This window comes from Equus przewalskii, chromosome 10 (assembly GCF_037783145.1).
Source record: "Equus przewalskii isolate Varuska chromosome 10, EquPr2, whole genome shotgun sequence".
Taxonomy (NCBI): Eukaryota; Metazoa; Chordata; class Mammalia; order Perissodactyla; family Equidae; genus Equus; species Equus przewalskii.
In genome coordinates this window covers 17,111,842-17,137,012 of record NC_091840.1, presented here as the reverse complement: position 1 = coordinate 17,137,012, position 25,171 = coordinate 17,111,842, and the positions used below count along the sequence as shown (strand labels likewise).

The window sequence follows — 25,171 nt, the reverse complement described above, 5'->3', positions numbered from 1 at the left end:
GCTGGGCCACTGGAACAGGCTGTTCCTCCAAACAGGTAGTTTATAAATGTTTATAGAATTTCAAGATGGTTTTGTGTTTGAGCTATACGAGAAAGATTAAGTATAATATAAGATACAACACAAATATGGAGAGAAAAGCAGTCCTTCTATAAGGTAATCTTAAGTAGATAAAACTTGCTTTCTGCCTACTAGATAGAGATTTTAGGTGCCAATTATTGCTTAAGATACATAAATTCTGCTGCTGAATAGTCCTCCACATTTTGTATATTTAGAAAATGTCAGTGAAGCTATCAGTAAACTCCAAGAAAATTACCTTGCTGCAGAACTTCAGTCCATTTTGCCTTCAATAGGAATTACTTTATCAGATAAAGAGTTCAAGAAGATTGTGACAGATACTACTAGAAACGGTAAGATGATAATACCAGACTTATGGAAAAAATTAGTTGCTTTTATGGAATGGTATTAAATGTTAGAGTAAGTTCTCTCAACTAGGAATGAAAGAGAATGGGCCATTCTAAAGAAGATTCAGAAAGAACAAAAATAAATAGTAGTAAAAAAAAACATTCCTGGAAAGTCTGACCTAATGGATTGGTTTGGAGGGGCTAGGCCTTTCATATCTCAGAATTGTTTCAGTAAGGCTCTTCATCACTATCCCTAGCTATGCCTTCTAGTGTGGGACAGGTACTGGGGAAGGCTGATGCAGTTGTAGAGAGGTTCAGGCAGTAAGACCACAATATACAAGGGGTACAAAAATCTCTAAGCAAATCCAAGGACAAGTAATTGGAGATTCCAAATTGTAGAGAGAGTACTATAGCTAGGAATTTAGGGCTAGTGATACTTAAATAATCAAGGCAGGCAGTTAGCATTTAGATATTAAATGGCATATCCCAGTCACCAGCCTAAGTTCAAGGCAGAGTTTAAGTTTTCAGGAACAGTTTTTATATTAGAGAAGTTGTTTTATCATTCAGCAAAAATTGTCCACAGCAGAAGTTCAGTTGAGGAGAGGGCAGAGGCAACATTTTGAGGAAAGGCTGACTTGGGAATAACGTTAGAAGTGAATTCTTAGAACTTCAGCAAAATTTCTTAGCTAAGGCAACTAGGAAAGAAGATTTAATTTAAAACAATCTAAGGAGCGAGTGCTACTAAAATTATTGAGCCCTTCCTGCTGCTTATCAGGATTGGTATGATCACTGTGGAGGATTTGTATCTAAGAATAGGTAGTTGTTTGGACCAGCTGGATGCCAGGAGTAGGAATGGGGATACTTGGGTCTGTCAGGGCTGGTTAGTATTGTAAAGGTGTGTTAATGGATAGCATATTGACTTGGTTTTCATTATGGTGTGAAATAGACTCCTTAACTTTCTTATGGGCTATCTTTATGGCCACTTTTCCTTTTTCCTACATCTATCAAGAACTGAGTACCTAACTCAGTCCTTTTCAATTTGTAATAGATATTAAAAAAGCATGGGCTGTGTCTTACTTAGTTTTGTATCCTTGGTGCCTAGCATAGTTCTTGGCACTAGTATGCCCTCAGTAACTGTTGAATGAAATAAACTGACCTAATTTATTTAGAAAGACTTACCTAGGGAGACAGGATATGAAGGAGAAATAGGATGATGATGAAGTGAAGGATAAGTAATTTTTATCATAGTTGTATTAAAATGTGAATTGACCTCATATGCAAAAATACAACAAAATTTTTAATCTAAACTCTTTGTTTTACAGAAAATGGAATGGTGAAGTTAGATGACTTTATGAGTGCTCTCTCCAAGGAGCAAAGTCTTCCTGGATATGATGGTAAGTAGGAAATTTATTTTAAAATGATTTGGAGGAAAGAGCAATTAAGTTGAGAAGAACAAGGTTCAACTGAACTGAGTTTGCTTTTTGTATAGAACTTAATAGTCCTGAAACCCTTAGGCAAGCTACTTGGCCAGTTTTTTAAAAACTTGCTGTATCAGGGTAATAGTAGCTAATTTACTTATCACAGAGTTATGTGGATTTTACAAACTGAAAAATGCTACATAAATGTACAGTAATAGTAATGATAATGCGGAGGTCAAATAGGTAATTAGCCCCATTATTAGCAATTGATGGGTGATTTGGTTTTTAATTTTTTGTAGGAACTTGTTTGAATGAAATACTGGTTTGGTTTACTTTTGTTTTAGAACATTTTTAAAAACAGTTCTATTGAGGTGTAATTTACATACATAAAATTCACCCGTGCACTAATTCTTATTAAGTTTGTAGAGTCATACAACCATCACCACAACCCAGCTTTTTTTTGCATGCAATGATTTGTTTTTTTTAATACAAATAATGAAATATTTGTCAGCAAGATTAAAATAAGTAAAAGTTATTAAGGCTTGCTGTTATTTCCTTCTGTTTATTCATATGCTAAAAAAAGAAAGATAAGCTTTTTGTCTCTTCCCAAGATTTCTCAGATAAGGAAAAATTAATCCAAAGGAAGAGACTTCTTTTATAACCTAGATGAAGAGTCTCATGCTAAAAGCTACATTATCATTTGTCATTTCTGATGAATGTAAGTGCTTAAATGTCTGGATTTCTTGAAGACACTATTAGCAAATCAATGTCTAGAATGCTTCACCATGCAATCATTCATTTACCAACTCAGTCATTTTACTGCCGTTTTGTGAAGTAGTGAGTGTCTTGGTCACAGCTGACTCTTCCTCTTTTTTTTTTCTTCCCATTATACTATTTTTTAAACTTATGTTTAATTGTGGTAACTAGTACATGATATAAAATTTACCATCTTAACCATTTCTAAGTATACAGTTCAGTAATGTTAGTGTTAAGTATATTTACACTGTTGTGCAACCAATTTTCAGAACTTTTTCATCTTGCAAAACTGAAATTTTATACCCTTTACGCAACTACTCATCCTTGCCCTTCCAGCTTCTGGCAACCATCATTCTGCTTTCTATTTCTGTGAATTTGTCCATTCTAGATACCTGATTGGAATCATACAGTATTTATCTTTTTGTGACTGGCTTATTTCATTTATCGTAATGCTGTCAAGATTCATCCATGAATAAATTTAAAAAATAAGATTCTTCCATGTTATAGCATGTTTCAGAATTTCCTTCCTTTTTCATGCTAAATAATATTCCCTTATATGTTTATACTACATTTTGTTTATCCATCCATCAGTGGACACTTGTGTTGCTTCCTTGTCTTGGCTATAGTGAATAGTGCTGCTGTGAATATGGGCATGCAAATATCTCTTTGGGCTCCTGCTTTCAGTTCTTTTGCATGTACACCCAAAAGTAGACACAATCCAGTTTTGCAACATTTACATCACTCCTAAAAATTCTCTTATGTCAATTTGTAGTTAATCTCCATCCCCTTTCCCAGACAACCACTGATCTGCTTTCTGTCTCTATAAATTTGCCTTTTTTGGACATTTAATATAAATGAAATCAGATAACATGTAGTCTTTTGTGCCTGACTTCCATCACTTTGAATAATATTTTTGAGGTTAATTCATGTTGTAGTATGTATCAGTAGTTCATTCTTTTTTGTTGCTAAGTAAATCTGTATTATATTTTATGGATATACTCCATTTTGTTGATGGTTCACCAGTTCATGGACATTTGATTGTTTTCAGTTTGGGACTGTCATGAATAATGCTGAAATTAACATTTGCATACATGTCTTTCTGTGGGTGTATGCCTTTGTTTTTCTTGGGCAGATTCCTAGGAAAACAGTTGCTAGTCTCCATGGTAAATTTATGTTTAGCTTTTTAAGAAATTGCCAAACTGTTTTCCAAAGTGGCTATGCCATTTTCATTCTCACCAGCAATGTATGAGGATTCTAGTTTCTTCATATCTTTGTTGACACTTGGTATTATCTTTTTGATTATAGCCATTATAATAAGTGTAGTGGTATCTCATTGTGGTTTTAATTTTGCATTTACCCAGTGATTAATAATATCAAGTATATTTGTACATGCTTACTAGCCATTCATATATGTTTGGTAGAATATGTATTCAAATCTTCTGCCCATTTTTAGAATTCCATTTTGATTTATCTATAGTGTTTTAGAGTATATCTCTTTGTATAGCTTTTTTAGTGGTTTCCCGAGGTGTTACATTATATATACATAACTTATCACAGTCTATTGGTTATCATTTGCCAGTTCAAGTGAAATATAGAAACCTTATCTTCTTTTATGTCCCTTTATCCTCCCCCATTTATGATATAATTGCCGTAAATATTTCCTCTACGTATATTTAAAACCACATCAGACAGTATTGTAATTTTTGCTTCAACCATCAAACATAATTTAAAAACTCAAGAGGAGAAGGAAAGCCTACCATATTTACCCATATTGTGACGCACTGTTTTCTTTCTTTCTTCCTAATATTCCAGAGTTCTTTGTTTATCTTTTCCTTTCTGTTTAAAGAACTTCCTTTAGCCATTCATAGGTCTCCTGGCAACAGATTCTCTTAGTTTTCTTTCGTCTGAGAACATCTTGACTTCTTCATTTCTGAAGAATATTTTTTCTGAGAATGGGATTTTGGGTTAACAACTCTTTTCTTTCAGCACTTGAAAAATATTGTGCCACTTCTTTCTAGCATCCATGGTTTCTGATGGAAATCCTGTCATTCTCATTGTTTCTTTTTCCCTATTGATAAGGTGTCATTTTTCTTTGGCTGCTTTCAAGAATCTTTTCTTTGTCTTTAGTTTTCATAAGTTTAATTATGATGTGTCTTGGCATGGATTTCTTTGGGTTTATCCTGTATGAGTTGCATGTACTTTTTTGGATCTGTAGGTTAACGTCTCTTGCTAAAAATTTGGGACATGTTCATCCATCATTTCTTTGAGTACCTTTTTGGCCATGCTATCTTTCTCTTCCTCCAAGACTCTGATGACACAAATGTTGGATATTTTTTATATTTCTACAAGTCCCTGAGATTCTGTTCATTTTTTCTGTGTTGTTCATTGGGTGATTTCTATTGCTGTCTTTCAGTTCCTTGATTCTTTGCTCTCTCCCCTCCATTCAGCTGCTGAGTCTATTCCACTGAGCTTTTTATTTCAGTTATTATGTTTTTTAGTTCTAAAACTTCCATTTGGTTTTTCTTGATATTTTTAAATTCTTTGCTGAAACTTTCTATTTCTTTGCTGAGGTGCTCAGTTTTTCTTTTGTTTCAAGTGTGTAACTGCTCACTGAACTGTTTTTGTCATGTCTGCTTTAAAATCTTTGCCAGATGATTCTAACTCCTCTGTCATCTCGATGTTACCATCTATTGATTGTCTCTTTTTGGTCAGTTTGAGATCTCCCTGGTTCTTGAGATGATGAGTGATTTTTTTATTAAACCTTGACATTTTTGTATTATGAGATTTCTTTTTTAAACTTTTTGTTTTTAGTTGGCTTTCTCTGACACTGCTTTACCAGGGAAAGGGAGGGTGCAACCTCCTTACTGCCAGGTAGAAGTAGAAGTCCAGATTCCCCACTCAGCATTCACTGCAACCCAAGGTGGGTGACATCTCATTGCTACTGGCTGGGGATGGGAGTTCTGGCTCCCCATATGGTCTCTACTGATATGACTGTGGGGGTGGCCTTGTTATTGTTGGGTAATATTGAAAATTCTGTCTCTCCACTAGTCCTGCTCTGCTGCTACCCCAGGAGGAGGTGCAGGAGTGCCTTGTTATTGCTAGATGGGGATAGAAATCCAAGCTCCTCACATGGTCTCCACTGACACTGTGGAAGGGGGCCCTTTTTATTGGCTAGTGGGAATGCAAGTTTGTATATGTCTGTCTGTGTCTGAAGCCTGAATTCAGATATATACACCTTGAGGTTGGAGAATGCTGCCGCCAGTAGAGACTGATTGCTTTGAAATGGGCTATCCTTTGCCTAGACTAGGAAGTTGGTTGTCACACCTTTCATGAGGAAAGTCTAAACCACTTTTTGATAGCTGGAATTGCTGATGCTGAAAGAGAGAATGAATAGATGTTACTGGAGCTGATTAAGTCTTCTACTCCTGCTACTAGTACTAGTGGTAGGGGAGATTCCTGTCCAGGCTATGTTGATACTTTGAGGAAGAAGGAATACACTACTTTCTAAGTGTTATGTTTAGCTAAGAGAGCTTTGCAGTGAAACTGGCCTGTGTTGCTAAGTGTATATAGCACTTTAGATGCACCTGTATCAAAGAAGCATTGTCTGAGTTGAAGCAAGAGAGCTCCATGACAAACTGCACCAGAATCTCAAAAGTATAGCTCTTTATATCCCCTCCACTGCCACTTTCTAGGGCACAATCCCCAGTCTTGGTGGGCTGGATGAGAATGGGGGTACTTATTGGCATCCCAGGAATTAGAACCATCTTTGCCCTTGCTGACTCAAGACGATGGCCAGACTCCTCATTCTGTCTTTCTGTACCCTGCCCTTCTCTGACAGATTACCCTAACTTTGAATTTTAAGAATAAAAGGTTGGAGACTAGTTCTCTTCTTTTACCTGGGATCTTTATATAAAATGTTCCACCCTCTCGGCAGATTTCTGCATTCCATGTGGTATTGGATGCATGCAAGCCACTGAAAGAGAAGTGTGTCTGTTACTCTACCTCCAGGTTGGCTGCAAATGACTTTCCACCCCATCTCAAATCTGCTGTCTCTACCTCTAAAGTTTAAAAGAGCTGTTAACTTTTGTTATTTTATTTTGGTGAGAACACTCAACATGAGATCTACTCTCTTAAATTTTTAAGTGTACAATACATTATTGTTGACTATTGGTGCTATGTTATATTGCAGATCTCTAGACTTTATTCATCTTGCTTGACTGAAACGTTTTCCGTTGATTGGTAACTCTCCATTTCCTCCTCCCCCCAGCCCCTGGCAGCCACCATTCCACACTTTGATTCACTGAATTTAACTATTTTAGACACCTCATGTAAATGGAATCATGCAGTATTTATCTTTCTGTGACTGGCTTATTTCATTTAGCATAATGTCCTCAAGATTTGTCCATGTTGTCACATATTGCAGAATTTCCTTTTGTAAAGGCTGAATAGTATTGCATTGTATGTATATACCACATTTTCTTTATCCATTCGACTGTTGGTGAACATATGAGTTGTTTCCACATCTTGGCTATTGTAAATAGTGCTTCAATGAACATAGGAGTGCTAATATCTCTTTGGGATCCTGATTTCAATTCTTTTGGATAAATACCCATCTGTGGAATTGATGGATAATATGGTAAGTAGTTCTATTTTTAATTTTTTGAGGAACCTCCATACTGTTTTCTGTAGTGTCTGCACCATTTTGCATTTCAGCCAACAGTGTGCCAAGGGTTCCAGTTTCTCAACATCCTCACCAATGCTTTTTGTCTTTTGTTTTTTTGATAATAGCCATACTGAGGCAATATCTTATTGTGGCTTTGATTTGCATTTCCCTGATGATTAGTGATGAACATTTTTTATATACCTCTTGGCCGTTTGTATGTCTTCTTTGGATATATATTTATTCAAATCCTTAGCCTATTTTTAAAATAGGGTTGTTCATTTTTCATTGCTATTGAGTTGTATGAGTTCCTTATATAGTTTGGAGATTAACCCCTTATCAGATGTATGGTTTGCAGATATTCTCTCCTGTTCCACAGGTTGCCTTTTCACTCTGTTGATTGTTTCCTTCGCTGTGCAGGATGTAGTCCCACGTGTGTATTTTGGGTTTTGTTGCCTGTGCTTTTGGTGTCATATCCATAAAATCATTGCTAAGATTAATGTCATAAAGCTTTTCCTTTATGTGTTTTCTAGGAGTTTTACAATTTCACGTCTTATGTTTAAGTCTTTAATTCATTTTGAGTTAATTTTTGTGTATGGTATAAGATAAGGGTCCAATTTCATTCTTTTACATGTGAATATCCAGTTCTCCCAACATAATTTGTTGCAGAAACTATCCTTTCTCCATTGTGTATTCTTGGCATCCTTTAGAAGATCAGTAGATGTATATGCGTGGACTTTTTTTGGACTCTCTATCCTGTCCCATTTGCCTACATGTCTGTCTTCATGCCAGTACCATACTAATTGATTACCATACCTTTGTAATATATTTTGAAGTCAAGAAGTGTGATGCCTCTAGCTTTGTTCTTCTTTCTCAAGATTGATTTGGCTATTTGGGTTTTTTTATGGTTCCATATGGATTTTAGAATTGTTTTTTTTCCCCCCATTTCATATTTGTGAAAAACGCTATTGAGATTTTGGTGGGAATTTCATTGAATCTGTAGATCACTTTGGGTAGTATGGATCTTTTAACAATATTAAGTCTTACAATCCATGAACACAAGATATCTTGCCATCTGTTTGTGTCCTGTTTAATTTTTTTCATCATTGTTTTCTAGTTTTCAGTATACAAGTCTTTCACCTCCTTAGTTAAGTTTATTCCTAGATATTTTACTCTTCATAGTGCTTTTATAAATAGGGTTGTTTTCCTAATTTCCTTTTCAGGTAGTTCATTGTTAGTGTATAGAAAGACAGCTGATTTTTGTATGTTGATTTTGTATCATGCAACTTTACTGAGTTTATTAGTTCTAATAGCTTTAAAAAGTTTTTTTAATGGAGTCTTTAGGGTTTAATAAGATCATATCATCTTCAAGCAAGGACAATTTTACTTTTTCCTTGCCAACTTGGGTGCTTTTTCTTTCTTTTTCTTGCCTAAATGAGCTGGCTAGGACATTCAGTACTATGTTGACTAGAAATACCAAGAGTGAGCATCTGCCTTGTTCCAGATCTTAAAGGAAAGGCTTCCAGTTTTTTACCATTGTGTATGATGTTAGCTGTAGATTTTTCATATATGACTTTTATTATGTTGAGGTTACTTCCTTCCATTCCTAGTTTGTTGAGAGTTTTTATTATGAAAGGGTGTTGAATTTCGTCAAATGCTCTTTCTATATCTATTGAGACAATTGTGATTTTAATCTTTTATTATGTTAATGTGGTGTATTACATTAATGATTTTTGTAAGTTGAACCATCCTTGTAGCTCAGGGATAAATCCCACCTGATCGTGGTGTATGATCCTTTTAATGTTCTGTTGGATTCAGTTTACTAGAACTTTGCTGAGAACTTTTGCATGTCTATTCATCAAAGATATTGGGTTGTGGTTTTCTTTTCTTGTAGTATCTTTGTCTGGCTTTGGTGTCAGGGTAATGCTGGTCTCATAAAATGAGTTTAGAAGTATCCCCTCCTCTTCAGGTTTTTGGAAGACTTGGAGAAGATTGATGTTAATTCTTCTTTAAATATTTGGTAGAATTCACTAATGAAGCCATTTGGTCCTGAGTTTTTCTTTGTTGGTAGGTTTTTGATTACTGATTTAATTTCCATACCAGTTACAAGTCTGTTTAGACTTTCTATTTCTTTATGATTTAGTCTTTACAGGTTGTATATTTCTAGGAATTTATCCATTTCTTGTCAATTATCCATTTTTTTGACATATAGTTGTTCATAATGGTCTCTAACAATCCTTTTTATTTCTGTATTATCTGTTGGAATGTCTTCTCTATCAGTTCTTATTTATTTATTTGAATCTTTTCTCTTTTTTTAATTAGTTTAGCTAATGGTTTGTCAATTTCGTTTATCTTTTAAAAAAACAACTCTTCATTTCATCAATTTTTTCCTATTTTTCTAATTTCTGTTTCATTTATTTCTGCTCTAATATTTATTTCCTTCCTTTTGCTAACTTTGAGAGTTTGTTCTTCTTTTCCTAGTTCCTTAATGTGTAAACTTAGGTCATTTATTTGAGGTCTTTTTTTTTTTTAATGTAGGCACTTATTACTATGAACTTACCCCCAAATACTGCTTTTGCTGCATTCCATAGCTTGATATGTTGTGTTTTCATTTGTCTTGAGGTATTTTCTAATTTCTCTTTTGATTTCCATTGACCCAAGAAAAGAAAATGGTTATTCAAGAGTGTGTGGTTTAATCCACATATTTGTGAATTTTCCAGTTTTCCTTCTCTTGGTTTCTAGTTTCATTCTATTGTGGTCAGAAAATATACTTGGTTTGATTTCAATCTTCTTAAATTTGTTAAGACTTGTTTTGTGATCTAATGTGATATATCCTGGAGAATGTTCTGTGTGCACTTGAAAATTGTGTGTATTCTGCTGCCGTTGGGTTGAATGATCTGTATATGTCTGTTAGATCCATTTCATCCATAGTGTTATTCAAGTCCTCTGTTATTTTTTCTCCAGCTTTATTGAGATATAATTGATATATAACATTGTGTAAGTTTAAGGTATGAAACATGGTGGTTTGAAACACACATATATTGCAAAATGATTACTGTAATAGGGTTAATTAACCCCTCCAACACCTCACATAATTACCATTTGTGTGTGTGTGTTGAGAATACTTAAGATTTAATCACTGAGCAACTTTCGAGTATGTTATATGCTATTGTTAACAGTAGTCACCATACTGTACATTTGATTCAAACTCTGTCAGGATGTTCTGTCCGTTATTGAAAGTGGGATATTGGAGTCTCCTACTACTATTGTATTTCTTTCAGTTCTGTCAATGTTTGCTTTATATACTTAAGTGCTCTGATATTGCATGCATATATATTTTTAATGTTTATATCTTCCTCCAGATTGACCATTTTATCATTATACAATGTCCTTGTTTGTCTCTTGTGATAGTTTTTCACTTAAAATCTATTTTTTATGATGTAGGTATAGCCACTCTTGCTCTTTTTTGGTTGCCATTTCCACGGAATATCTTGTTTTATCCCTTCGCTTTCAGCATATGTGTGTCCTTAAATTTAAAGTGAGTTTCTTGTAGACAGCATATACTTGGGTCTTGTTTTCTTTTTAATTTATTTTTTAAATCTATTTAGCCACTCTATTTTGATTGAAGTTTAGTACATTTAAATTTAAAGTAATTATTAATAGGGATGAATTTACTATTAACATTTTGATAGTTGTTTTCTGTTTAGTCTTGTAGTTCTTCTGCCTTTTCCTCTCTTGCTGTCTTTCTTTGTGTTTTGACTGTTTTTTTTTAAGATCGGCACCTGAGCTAACAACTGTTGCCAATCTTCTTCTTCTTTTTTTTCCTGCTTTTTTCTCCCCAAATCCCGTCAGTACATAGTTGTATATTTTAGTTGTGGATCCTTCTAGTTGTGGCATGTGGGACACTGCCTCAACATGGCCTAATGAGTGGTGCCATGTCTGTGCCCAGGATCTAAACCCTGGGCCGCCGAAGCAGAGCACGCGAACTTAACCACTTGGCCATGGGGCTGGCCCCAAGTGTTTTGACTTTTTGTATTGATCTTCTTTGATTTGTTTTTCTTTTGTGTAACTTCTACAGGTGTTTTCTTTTTGTGGTTACCTCCAGGTTTACATAAAATATCTTGTAAGAATCTGTTTTAAGCTAGTAATAACTTAAGTTCAGTCACACACAAAAACTACATTTAACTCTCTCCCAACACTTTGTTATTGTTGTCACAATTTAAATCTGTTTATATATTGTATCTTTTAGCATATGTTTCGTTATGGTTATTTTTAATACTTTCATCTTTTAACCTTTAGACTAAAGTAAGTGATTTATATGCCACCATTACAGAATTAGATTCATCTGTATTTGACTATATACTTACCTTTACCAATGAGTTTTATAGTTACATATGTTTTCATGTTACTAATTAGCATCCTTTAATTTCAGCTTGAAGAGTTACTTTTAGCATTTCTTGTAAGACAGGTGTAGTGGTGATGAACTCCCTCAGCTTTTGTTTGTCTAGAAAAATCTTGATCTCGCCTTCCTTTCTGAAGGACAGCTTTCCTAGATATAGTACTCATGGTTGGTAGCTTTTTCTTACAGCATTTTGAATATATCTTCTACTCCCTTCTGGCCTGCAAAGGTTTCTACCAGGAAATCCACTTATAGTCTTATGGATTTCCTTGTATGTGACAAGTTGCTTTTCTTTTGTTACTTTCAAAATTCTTTCTTTGACTTTTGACAATTTGACTGTAATGTGTCTCAATGTGAATTTCTTTTGGTTCATCTTATTTGATGTCCTTTGGGATTCTTGGATCTGGCTATCCATTTCCTTCCCCAGATTTGGGAAGTTTTTAGCCATTATGCCTTTAAATAGATTTTCTGTCCCTTTCTCTCTCTTTTCTCCTTCTGGGATTCCCATAATGTTTGTATTGGTCCACTTGATGGTATCCCATAAGTCCCTTAAACATTCTTCACTCTTTTTCATTTTTTTTTCTTTTTGCTTTTCTGACTTAATTCTTTTTAGTGACCTGTCCTTGAGTTCACTGATTGTTCTGCTTGATCTAGTCTGCTGATGGGCACCTCTAGTGAACTTTTCAGTTATTAGGTTCTTCAGCTCCATGATTTCTGTTTAGTACTTTTGATATTTTCTATCTCGGTGTGAAATTCTCACTTTGTTCTTGCATTATTCTCTTGATCTTGATGAGCATCTTTGTGAGAGTTATTTATCTATCTATCTATCTATCCATCCATCTATGTATTTATTTTTTATGAGAGTTATGAGACTCTCTGTGTTGGTGTCTATGCATTAGACAAGGCAGACACCTTTCCCAGTCTCCACAGATTGGCTTTGTACAGGAGAAGACCCCTGTCAATCAGTCCAGTCAGATATTCTTGGGGTCTCTACCAGCTCTTTCCTTCCTCAGGCTCCATGACTGGCAAGACAGATGCTGGTTCTTTGTAAAGCCCTGAAGAAGTTGGGGTGCTGGATGCATGGATCAACTCTTTCCCTCTCCAGGGGTAAACTGAGAGCTGGAATTTTTCATCAGCTCACTTTGTGCTGAGCAAAAGGGAGGATCATAGGCATCTACTGGCCCAAGCCCCTGCCTCTATTCTGCCCCAGACAACTAGACTGTGTTAGATTCATCAGAACTCCAAGATTGGCAAGAGAGAAGCCCGTCTTCTTGGGAGGTCCTTTGGAAAAGTTGGACCACTGGATGTGTGAACTAACCCTTCTCTCCCCTGGATGAAGCTGGGAGCCAGGGGATCCCTTCCAGATCATATGCTGCTGCACTGGGGGCAGGGTCTCCAGCAAGAGAGTGTCCCAGATCTCCATGTTGGCTTCAGTGAGTCTGGTTTTTCATTCTCATGGGGTGAAAGAGCCTTTCAGTTAGTTTCTGATTTCTCACAAAGGGAATTTATCCATGAATTTTTGCTGAATCAGTCTGTTTGTGGGGAGAAGGAGGGTTCAGGGCTTCCTACTCAACTATCTTGCTAACATCACTCCTCAGTTGTTAACTTTTAAGTGAGAATTTTTTTCACCTAAAGATTTCTTTCACAAGGTAGGAACATGTATCTTGCTCTACATATTTACTTGTAAGAATCATCTTTTTAAGGATCATCTAATTCAGTCATCATTTTGATCATCATTTCTTTGTTTAGCAGTCCATAATGACTTCCAGTGACTGCTTGAAGCAGATTAATTACTGATAATGGTTTTAGTGTCCTCCACTGCCCAGTTCCTCATTTCACCTATCCTAATCTTCTATTAGAGAAAACCTATTTGAGTTTAATTTGTCCCAGAGTTTATACACACACACAGCCATACCCCTATCAATCCTCTTAATAATTCTGTATATTTGTAAGTAATTTCTTTTAAGAAAGCTTTCATTGCAGTAAAAATTTATCAGTTTAAGTTTAATGAAGGGAATACTGCATTTGTAAAGCATAAATTCCAAAGTATGATAAAAAATACATGTAGGATAGTTATTTCTGAGTAATAATATTCATGTTTACAGAAGATAAACTAAGATTAATTTACCAAAGTCTGAGCCATGTATTGCTACAAAATCATATCCCAGTTTACCATTTGGAACTGAGGGTTTTCTACTTCTGTGTCTGCTACTGAGAAACAGACTACTAGGGAATTTTAAATTGTTAGAGAATTAAATGAGGAAATTGTATATTTTTGTTCCCATGTATTTTTAGTTGTAGTATTGTAACTGCCTGTAAATTGGCACTTCCTAGACACAGAGACTATAACAAAGTAGAATACTATATTTTTGACTGATTTTGTAACTTATTGGTTTTAAGTATTATTAAATATTCTGATAATGCTTTTCATATATAACATTTCTGAAGTTTTTAATATTTTTGTTAATTTATTGTTATGACTAAAGTTCATCTTACTATCAGTGTTTTCTTTTGAACTTGTAATTAATACTTATTAGCATATTGCTTTATTTTCACTGTTGACTGATGTTGTTAAAGCCATTGATAAAATTAAAGATAAAAATATTGATTGTGAAGATCTGAATGCTTGTCTTCAAAATTTTGGAGTTTACCTTTCTAAACCAGAATTTGAAAAGATCATAGAGTTGACTGAAGCTGATGGTAAGTGATATATTTTTAGAAAAACTGGGTTGACATATCTGAAAAGAGGGTCAGTTTGCTATTTTTTCCCTCAGAATTATGACTTTATTATTTTTATTAGAAAAATAGTACATTAAAATTAAGCCAAAATGGAAAAGTACAAAAATATCTGAAAGTGCAACAAAACACTCAACATCTTATTATCCAGAAATAACCAATATTAATAGTCTTTTCAGATATTTTTTCCTAGGCAAAAGTGCAAACAAAAAGAGAGTAGGATTGTGATTTTGCTCTGTGACAAAGTAGAAGTCAGGACAAAAGGCATTAAATGGAAGCAAAGGACTCTATTATGTTAAAGCCCGCGATTCATAATAAAGGTACCTGTTTTGGGTATCTGTGCCCCTATAACTTAGCAGAAACTTTCCTAAAGGGAAAAGGTGGGAGTGAGGTAAGGTAGACAAGTAGGTGGGGTTATAGATGAAATAAGAATGGCCTTGAGTTAATAATATTTACAGCTAGGGAGAGTACATGAGTGCTCATTACAATGTGCTTTCTGTTTTGTATATATTTTAAATTTTCCACAACAAAAAGTAAACAAGAAATAAGAACCTATCTAATTTAAGTTGTGTAAGACCTGTGAGGAGAAAATAAGACTTTCTTAAAAGACATTAATGAATACCTAAATAAATGGGAATATTCCCATGTTCGTGGATTCAGAGACCCAAGACTGTCCATTCTTCTATTTATTTATTCAAAGCAATTCTAATAAAACTTTGACATTTTTTCAATGAGCTAATTCTAATGTTTGTGTGCATGAGCAAAGACCAAGAATAGCTAAAACCCTCTTGAAGAAGAAAAACGTGTGTAGGGGTGTGTGTATGTTATGGTGTTGGGGGGAACATGCTCCACTGGATATTAAGCCTCATTATAAAGCTATGGTAGTTAGAACTGTGTGAGAATGGCACAGAGCTAGAGAAATTGACTGATAGAACAAGATAAGGAACTTCCAAACATATCCACACACGTGTGGAAACGTGTAATGAGAGGGCAGATCACAGGGGGATAAGAGGCATCATTTAATAAATGATGCTAAAATAATTAATTATTCAAGTAGAAAAAATAGAATTGGGTCCCTATCTATATACCATATTCAGTAATAATTTCCAGATATGAACAGTAAAAGTTTTAGAAAAAAAGAAGAAAAGTTTTCTGAATTAGAGTTAGAAGGGATTTTTTTAAGGATACAAAATCACTAAGCAGGAAAGATTGACAAATTTGACCACACTAAAATTAAGAACAACTTCTTAAAAGATAATACAAAGAAAATGAAAATACAGTCCACAAACTGAGTGAAGATTATTTGCAACACTTACAACAGCAAAGGATTATTGTGGAGAATGTATAAGGAACCCCTATAAATTAACAACTTAGTAGAAAAATGGCTAAATTACAAAAACAGCCATTTCTAGATGAAGAAACACAGTTACTAATAATCACATGAAAAGATCCTCAACATCATTAGTAATCAGGGAAATGCAAAATTTAAGTCACAATGAGATACCTTTTTATACCCAATAAATTGGCAAAAGTTGTCTGTTAATCTAAGGTTGGTAAATATAGCAAAAGTGGTAAAACAACTTTGAAAAACATTATATAGTATTTTGTAAGGTTTTCATATCCTGTGGCTTAGAAAATCCACTCTTAGCTATAAATCCCAGAAAATCTTTTGAACTAATGTACAAGGAGACATGTTCAAGAATGTTCATGGCAGCACTGATCTCAACAGTGAAAAAACAAAAACAAAAACTCAACATGATCATTGACAGAAATGTATAAATAAATTGTGCTGTATGCCACTGGTCTATAATGAAATACTAATGGTGTATACCTTAGTGAAAATCAATTATAGCAATATACTATATGGATGATTCCTAGAAATATAATATTGACTGAAAAGAGCAAGTCTCAGATTGTTATAGCATGATAATTTTTATAGAGCTTGAAAACAAAATTAAGGAATAATTTGTTTATCCTGTTTAAAATTATATGTAATAAAACAAGAGATTGGTAGATTTTAAAAATTCAGTAATGTTCTCTCTGGGGGGGAAGCAGGAGAATGGAATGGGAAAAGCACAGAAGCAGATGCAATGGTATTAATAATGTTTTTCATTTGAGTGGTGGGTTCACAGTGATTATATACGTAACTAATATATGTTACAAACATTCTTTTTATGTATCAAATATATATCATCAAAAATAAGGGAATTTATTGCTTTAGAAAATAACATGTTCCTGTTAGGGAATGTAAATATTAACTCTAACATTCCCCCAGAATATTTCAAGGTCTCCGTTATTTATGTCTCCAAAAATTTGGCTAGGAATACAAAGTGATTTGGTGCTCCTTGAAGTAAACTGCTGAAAGATACTTAATCTTGGGAATGGGGAATAAGCTGTGCTTTATCTTTTACAGTGCATTAGGAAGAATTTTTTTTTCCTCAGTGGGATAAGCCAAGGACTAGGTTTATTAAATGCTCATCATATCTGTATAAAACCTTTATATGTGGCCTTAGAAAATTCTTAGAAATTTTTTATCCATTCTAACATTGGGATGTTGTGAGCAATTATAAATAATCAAGGAAAGACATTTTCTAGATATAAAACGACTATTAAAATGTTTATTGGTTTCAATAGTATACTGAAGTAAATATATGTGAATGTTAGCCCAGTGTGGAAGAAACCAGGAGTCAAGAGAGCTCGCTTCTAATTCCTGATCTTGCATTTCCTTTTGTGACCTTGGAAAAAAATCACATTATCGTGTTTAAGTGTATTTTTTTTAATATGTAAAGTAACACTAGTTCTTCACCTACATATCTTACCGAGTTGTTGCAAGACCAAGACAAGATAATGAAGTTAAAAGTTAAAAATGTTGTACACTTGTGACTAGAAGTATTTTGATTAATTTTCTTGGTGTTTTCAGTGTTTACTTGTAAATTGAATTGCTTTTCACCCTTATATAGTTTTAGTGTTTAGTATTAGCTGATGGGTATAATTATACTGTCTCCCTGGATATATAACTTATTTTACATAATTCAATATTTGTCATAATTTAATACTTGAAGATACTAAGGAAAATGTGTTCTTTTCCCTTTAGAAAATAAAAACGTGAATTTTAAAGAATTCATTGATACTATGATGAGCAACACGGAACGCTTCTCTGAAAAATTATGTATGTAAGAACATCATATCTGGTGCTTTTTGTGGACCAAAAGATTTGACAGATTTTAGAAGAGTATAATATACTAAAAGAGCTAGAGCTAGTCATCCTATAGTCATCAGGCAAATAAATGCCTGGCTTAATGCTGATGTGTTTGGCCTTCATTGTCTCCATTACTGATCCCTAAATCTAGAACAACTTGCATGTGCAAATAAATTGAAAACTATCATAATCTTACTTTTTCATCTTCACACTTATTATAAAGAGCTAGACCTAGGTATATGAAATTCATTTTTGGGAAGATTTAAAATTGTCTTTCCACTTTGGAAAAGTGATGCCATCCAGTGACTATAGCTGAGTACTATAATGCAGAATTTCCGGTTTCAGCTGTTTATATTTTTTCCATCTTCCAATTTATTCAGTAATGTTTATTGAGCCATCATTATGTACCAGGCTTTATGTTAAGCTGTGAGTGTGCTAAGATGAAAAAGATAGTCTGATAGTCTTTACCACTAACAAGCTTACCATAAAGAAATATAAGGTTATATATGTACTTTAAAAAAAAATTTTTTTTTTTGGCGAGGAAGATTGGCCCTGAGCTGACATCTGTTACCAATCTTCCTCTTTTTTTTTTCCCCTCCGCAAAGCCCCAGTACATAGTTGTGTATCCTAGTTGTAAGTCCTTCTAGTTCTTCTATGTGGGATGCTGCCACGGCATAGCTTGATGAGTGGTGTGTAGGTCCATGCCCAGGATCCGAACCAGTGACCCCCAGGCCACCAAAGTGGAGCAGGTGAACTTTAGCTGCTCGGCCACAGAACCAGCCCCATATATGTACATTTTAAATAGAGTGAATTTAGTACTTTAAAAATTCGGGCTAAAAGTAGCATTGTATTATTTTGTGCTTACATGTTAGGTAATAGTGCATTTTGAGTAACAGCTATTTTTACTTGATAATATAGATTGAATTAATTTGTCTCCTATACAGGGGAACACAATAGATGAATTGGATGAAGAGATTATTTGCATTGTTAAGTCACTTCATTTTTCCTAGGAATTTCAATTTCATGGAGATAAAAAATTTTATTAGCTCAGAATTGTATATTATCTTATTCATATCTGTAGTTATAGTTCCTTTCTCATTCTCAATATTGCATATTTATCTTTATTTCTTTCTCTTTTTTCTTCATCTGGCTGCTCATTTCTTCATCACACTGCTTATTGGCTCTATACCTCATTGGGGCCTTCCATCCATTTTCCCCTCTACTTTCTCCTTATCTACCAGTCTCCCCTTGTTTTCACTTTTCCTCCTTATCCATTTGAAATTCTCATCTATATATTTCTAATACTCTAAACTCCCTTGCCCCTCTGTACTTTTGTTGCACCTATCTGATAAAACTCCTAACCCCAAATGAGCCCAATTGCCTGCCTTCTTGTGACTGACAGGATTCCTGGAGAAAATTACACAGCTGAGCAGATTGAACCAGGGTACCACTATAAAATTTTGATTATCAGTGTCTGCTGGCCTCAACACTACCTAGGAGTTATGTGATGTTTTTCCCAGTTCGCTTTTTCTCCCACTCTCTGAAACAGCTATTAAAAATCTCCATTCTTTCAAACTTCCATTCCTACCCAAACCTCTACCCTTCTCACGTTTAGCAGATAACTTTGCCTTTATAGAGAAAATAGAAGCCTGTCTCTGTCTTGAGGACGTTAAGCTATTTCCCAATATTCTCTTGTAAAAGTTTTAAAGTTTTTCTTTTCATATTTAAATCTTTAATTCACCTGGAAATGATTTTTATGTTTGGGATGAAATCGGGATCCAATTAAATTTTTTTCCCATAAGGATAATTAGGTGTGACAGTTTTATATTAATTATTCATTTGGGATTTGTGTACTATGTAAATTGTTTGATTTGGAACCTGACACTTGTATATGATGACCTTGGGATTTAGATTATCATTGGAGATTTTTACCCCATCCAGACCTCAGGCTTTCTTCTTGAATTCCTAAAAAGGTGACTAAAGTGTTTTTAGTCATAATTTTCAGATGGGAAGACTTTCCAGGGTGCTGGCTTTAAGTAAGCATCTCAATGACAACTCTAGACTTCTATGTACCACATAATAATACTAATTATTATTATTATTATATTTATTGAGTGCTTACTATGTACCAGTACTTTTCCAAATGATTTTAATTTATTAATTCAATTCTCATATCAACTCCATTATTATATTTATTTTATAGTTGAGAAAACCAAGGTACAGAAGTTAAAAAAAATCACAAAGCTAGTATGTGGTAGAGTTAAGATTAGAACTCAGGTAGAGCTTATCCTCTTAACTTCTACGCTATAGCATCTGACTGCTGTGACATCAGCTCAGGCACATACGAAGTTAATATTTCTTCCTCATTTCTGGCATGTGGTGATTTCTCTTTCTTTTGAGCTTTGCATCCAGTTGTTTAGGCCCAAAAGTTAGGAATCAGTCTTAGTCCCTTTTTTCCCCTTATGGCCCTGGCTCCACTGTTCCCTCTTCTCCTGTTCAATCCATTACCAAATATTGTTTTTATTGATATTTTTAATTTAGTGTAGAATATGTTTTGTGTTGGAAGTTGAAGGAGAATCTGGCTATCCTTAGTCTACTATATTGCCAGTTCTCTCTTTAAAAACACTCATTCAGGTTTTTGAACTTGCCATTCCATAGTAGCTTTTCACAAAAAGTTAAATCTCGTCTTGCTAAATTCAGTGGTTAATTTTCTGTCTTCATATCGTTTACCTCTACCAGCTTTTAATATATGTTTTTTCTTGAAAATTCCTCTTCTCGTGTTTTCTGTAACACTATAATCTCCTAATTTCCCTCCCAACTTATTTGCTCTTCCTTTTTTTAAAAAAAATGAGATATAATTGACATATACCATTGCGTCAGTTTGTGTACAACATGTTGATTTGATGCTCTCATATATTGCGATATGATTATCACCATAGTATTAACTAATAACTCTATCACGTCACATAGTTACCATTTCTTTTTTGTGGTGAGAACCTTTACGATTTAGTCTCTTAGAAACTTTTAAGTATGTAATATAGTGTTGTTAACTATAATCACAATACTGTGCATTAGATCCCAGAACTTAATTCATCTTCTAATTACAAGTAAATACCCTTTGACCAACGTCTCCCCAATTCTCCTAGCCCCCAGGCCCTGGTAACCACTATTCTACTCTCTGTTTCTATAACTTCTGCTTTTTTAGATTCCACATATAAGTGAAATCATACAGTGTTTGTCTTTGTCTGATTTATCTCACTTAGCATAATACTCTCAAGGTCCATCCACGTTGTCACAAATGGCAGGATTTCTTTCTTTCTCATGGCTGAATAGTATTCCATTGCATATGTGGTCCTGCCTTTTTGGTCTTGTTTGCTGGCTGCTTCTTTTCTGGCTGACTTTTAAATATTAGTATGATCCCAGATTCCATTCTGAGTCTCATTCTCTAAGGTTCTTCCTGAGTGGTCTTAACTGCTTTAAATAATATCTATATATTTTGACTCCCTATTTATCTCAAAGTTAATGTGTATAAAAAAGAATTCTTGTTCTCCAACAAACTTAGTATTTCCCCAGTCTTTCTTATCTCAGTTGTTGACACCACTATCTACCCAGTTGCTCAAGTCTCAAACCTAGGTGTTCTTCATGGTCCCAACCCCCTCAGCCTCTCATTCAGTCCATCACTAAATACCTTCAATTTCATTCTCAAAATACATCCTATGTTCATCGACTTCCTACTGTCTCCATCACTATTATTCTTGTTGAAGCCACTGTCATCTTTTCCTCTGAACTGCTAGAATGGCTTCCTAACTGCCTGATTCTCCAGAGTCTATTCTCTATGTAACAGCAGAGTGATCTTTTATTTGTTTGTAATAAGATAATTTCACTCCCCTGTTAAAAACCTTTCAAAGGTTTTCTATTGGAATTTTAATAAAAGCAAAACTTCTTTTCATGGTCTGCAGTGGTAGATTGAAGAGGAAGTAGGATCCAGGGAAGAATTTCGGAGGGGGAGATACAGAGCAAAAGCTGTTTACGTGGTTTTATCAGTTGGACATGTTTGTGAATTCAGACTTTTGTAAATTTATAGGTCAATGAAAATTATTCTTTATAATGACTATTCAGGGGTGGGGACAGTATAAGTTCTTGAAATATTTCAGAATCTTCAAAGGTACGCTAGATTTGACATTAAATATTTTATTGTTTTAATATTTGAAAATTGGCAATTCATTTATGCTGTATTTGTTATTCTTCTTAACCATAAAAACCTCAATTCTTGACTATTCCAGATAATAATTTACTGTATTAACTTCTTGGACAAGCATGTTGTAAAACTTACGCTTTATCTACACTTTAGTATTACCTCGTACTGTTGAAAACCTCCACAATCTCAGCAAAGAGAAGATGACTGTTTCTGACCTGTGGAAAACGCTGTCTGGTTTGAATAGTAATTTAAAAAAAGATGAATCCCTAGCCGTACTAGAATTAGGAACAGTTGGTGGTGAGTATTCCAAATAATAAAATTAAAAGATACGCAAAAATATGGTTTTATTTTCTATCAATCTTTATTTGTTCTTATATCTTGTATTTGGTTGACATGCCAATATATACATTTAGGAAATAAAAAGAAAGCTCAGATTGCTTGGGTGTCCTATAGAAAAAATACCAGTACCTAATTTATTATTACTCTAAATTGATCAAATATGCAGTGACTACCTTCAAGTTGTGTAACATGTTATTGGAAAGGGACATATACCAGTGAACACGGAGCTGATTATTAATAAATGTTAAGAGATCTATTCTAGTTTTATACTGACACTACTTAGGATACCCATACTGTTTTGTTGAAATAGGCTTTCATTTAATTTGCTAGGAAAACACACCTGCTAGTGGCTACCATCTCTACTTTAGAAAGCAAATAAAAAAAGATTTCTTTTTTTTAGATTCCACATATAAGTGATACCATACAGTATTTATTTTTCTCTGTCTGGCTTAATTCACTTAGCATAATGCCCTCCAGGTTTATCCATGTTGTCATAAATGACAAGATTTTCTTCTTTTTATGGCTGAATAATATTCCATTGTGTGTGTGTGTGGTTCCCTTACAGGTAAAATCAGAATTAGTATATCTACAATCTTGGAGGGTTATTGTAAGGCGTAGTGGATGAAAATGAGTCCCAAATATCTTGTAAATAAAGTGTTCAAGAAATATATAAAAATTGTTTGCTATTTTAATTTTGATGCTAGCTTTTTAATATTACTTTGTCCAGGTCTGTCTGTTACCTCTCTGTCTTTTCCTTCCAGAAGACAACATGGTGAATGTTAAAGACTGTATAAAGGCTTTGAGGGACACCCAGAAATTTTCCAATTTTATTGGTAAGAGTTTTATGGTAAAAATATTAAAAGGCAACAATGCACAACTCCTTCAAAGGTCATCTAGTCAAACACTATATCTGGTGCTTAAGTTTTCTTTGTAATTATCTGTGCCAAATGTTTGTTTCATCTGTATTTGAATACTTCCAGTTATGGCAAACTTTACTACTGCTTTTTTTCTCATTTAAGAATTGTGCATTTGTGATGGAAAAGACTGGGAAAATCATGAGGTTGTGATCTTTTCCAATAGTTAAAATAAAAAAACTTTATTATATTCTAGTGGCAGTTTTTAAAATATTATTAAAAAATTTAATGACCAGAAATGTAAGAAATACGAAGTACAAGATTCTTGTAATGTCACCTTCTGGAACTATCCCTGTTAACATTTGGTAAATATCCTTTTAGGCTTTTTTTCTTTACATCTATGAATATTTGTGTATTCTGAAGTTATTTAAAAATTAGATTACTATGCCTCTAATATTCCGCAAATTGCTTTTTAAAAAAATTAACATTGTATCTTAGATATTGTTCCATGTCACATTATATCATATAAATGCTACCTCATTCTTTTTTTTTTTTGAGGAAGATTAGCCCTGAGCTAACACCTGCCACCAACCCTCCTCTTTTTTTGTTGAGGAAGATTGGCTCTGAGCTAACATCTGTGCCCATCTTCCTCTACTTTATACATGGGATGCCTGCCACAGCATGGCTTGTGCATGGGTCCACACCCAGGATCCAAACTGGTGAACTCTGGGCTGCTAAAGCAGAGCGCATGAACTTAACCACTTAGCCACCCTGCCAGCCCTACCTCATTCTTTTTAAAGACTGCATAATATTCCATTGTAGGGAAGTACTGTAATTTTATCCACAACGCTTTTGATGAATATTTAGATTATTTCCAATTTTTCACTATTACAAACATTTCGATGAGCATCCTTATATATATATATATATATATATTTGTGCACATGTGCACCAAGTTTTCATGTAGGATAAATTCCAAAGAGGTCAAGCTGCTAGGCCAAAATATATGCAAATATAAGATATTAACACTACTGCCTAATTACCCTCCTAAAATGTAAAAATTCACGCTCTTATCAATAGTGGGTATTATTTATTGAAAATTCTGATGGTAATAAATTTTGTTGTTTTAATATGTGCTTCTCTACTTACTAGTGAGTTAAAACATATTTTTTGTATGATTGTGAATGTCCTTTGATTATATTTTAATTAGGTTGTCTTTTTCATATGAATTTGTAAATAGCTCTTTATATACTAAGGGCATTAATGTTTTGTCTTAGAAAAAGTGCTTGCTGTTTTTTTCTGGTTTATTATTCATCTTTGACTTTGTTTTTGGTGGATTGCATTTTGCCATCTTCTGTCTTATTTTGGCAGTTTTGGTAATTTTTATTCTCTTAGGAAATTTTTAAATTTTATTCTGGTGTTTTATTAGAATATTGGTACAGCTCTATGCAGTGATAATTCTTTTGATTTTTTTGTATCTGTGGTTATTTTCTCATTTTTAAATTTGTATATATAAAGCAAGTTTTATTTCTCTCTTTTTAAAGTGCTAGCTCTTAGATTTATCTTTACTGTTTCTGTTTATAGTTAAAAAAGTTAATTTATGCTTTTATCCTTATGAAGTCCTCTCTATTGTTCCACTAGGCCTATTTTATAGTTTTTCTAACTTCTTGTTTAAATTATTAATTTTCTCTTCTTTTTTGTTTTTGCTGGAAAATAAACATGTTTAAGACTATCAGTTTTCATTTTAGTAAAACTTTGGTTTATCTAAGGGTCTTTGGTTTGTTATTATTGTTATTTTCTAAATATTTTCAATTGTGTTTTCGTTTTTTTCCCTGATATATGAGTTGTTTAAGGGAAAACTTTAAATTTCAAAGCAATTTGTATTTCATTATTGCCCTATCTTTGTTGTTTATTTCTAGTTTTGTTTTATTGTGGTCAGAGAATGAGGTCTGTAGTAGAGGGCTTGCTAGTTCTCTGGTTCATTAGATATGATGTTTCTTCAATTTTTATATATTTATTTAAAAATCAAATTGGTGGGTTTCAAGGACAGGCTAATGGTAATGTATATTCATTCCACTGTTTGCCTAAAAAATCCATATGACTTTTTGAAACAGCCTATTTCATAATTTTGAACAGCTGTAGAACTAGACAATTATTCCACAAAATTACAATAGCTAATTTTAAAGTAATTTATTATTCATTTCTTTTAAT

General features: G+C 33.8%; 1 protein-coding gene across 1 annotated transcript in view; it reads left to right on the top strand.

Annotated features, from left to right (window-relative positions):
* Positions 1-25,171, top strand: part of EFCAB3 (EF-hand calcium binding domain 3) — a 494,329-nt gene that overhangs the window by 47,212 nt on the left and 421,946 nt on the right. Inside the window, exons 12-16 of the mRNA XM_070561747.1 lie at positions 273-407; positions 1,724-1,795; positions 17,465-17,539; positions 21,921-22,064; positions 22,868-22,939. Coding sequence (XP_070417848.1) covers positions 273-407; positions 1,724-1,795; positions 17,465-17,539; positions 21,921-22,064; positions 22,868-22,939 — 498 coding nt within the window. The remainder of the gene's footprint in view (positions 1-272; positions 408-1,723; positions 1,796-17,464; positions 17,540-21,920; positions 22,065-22,867; positions 22,940-25,171) is intronic.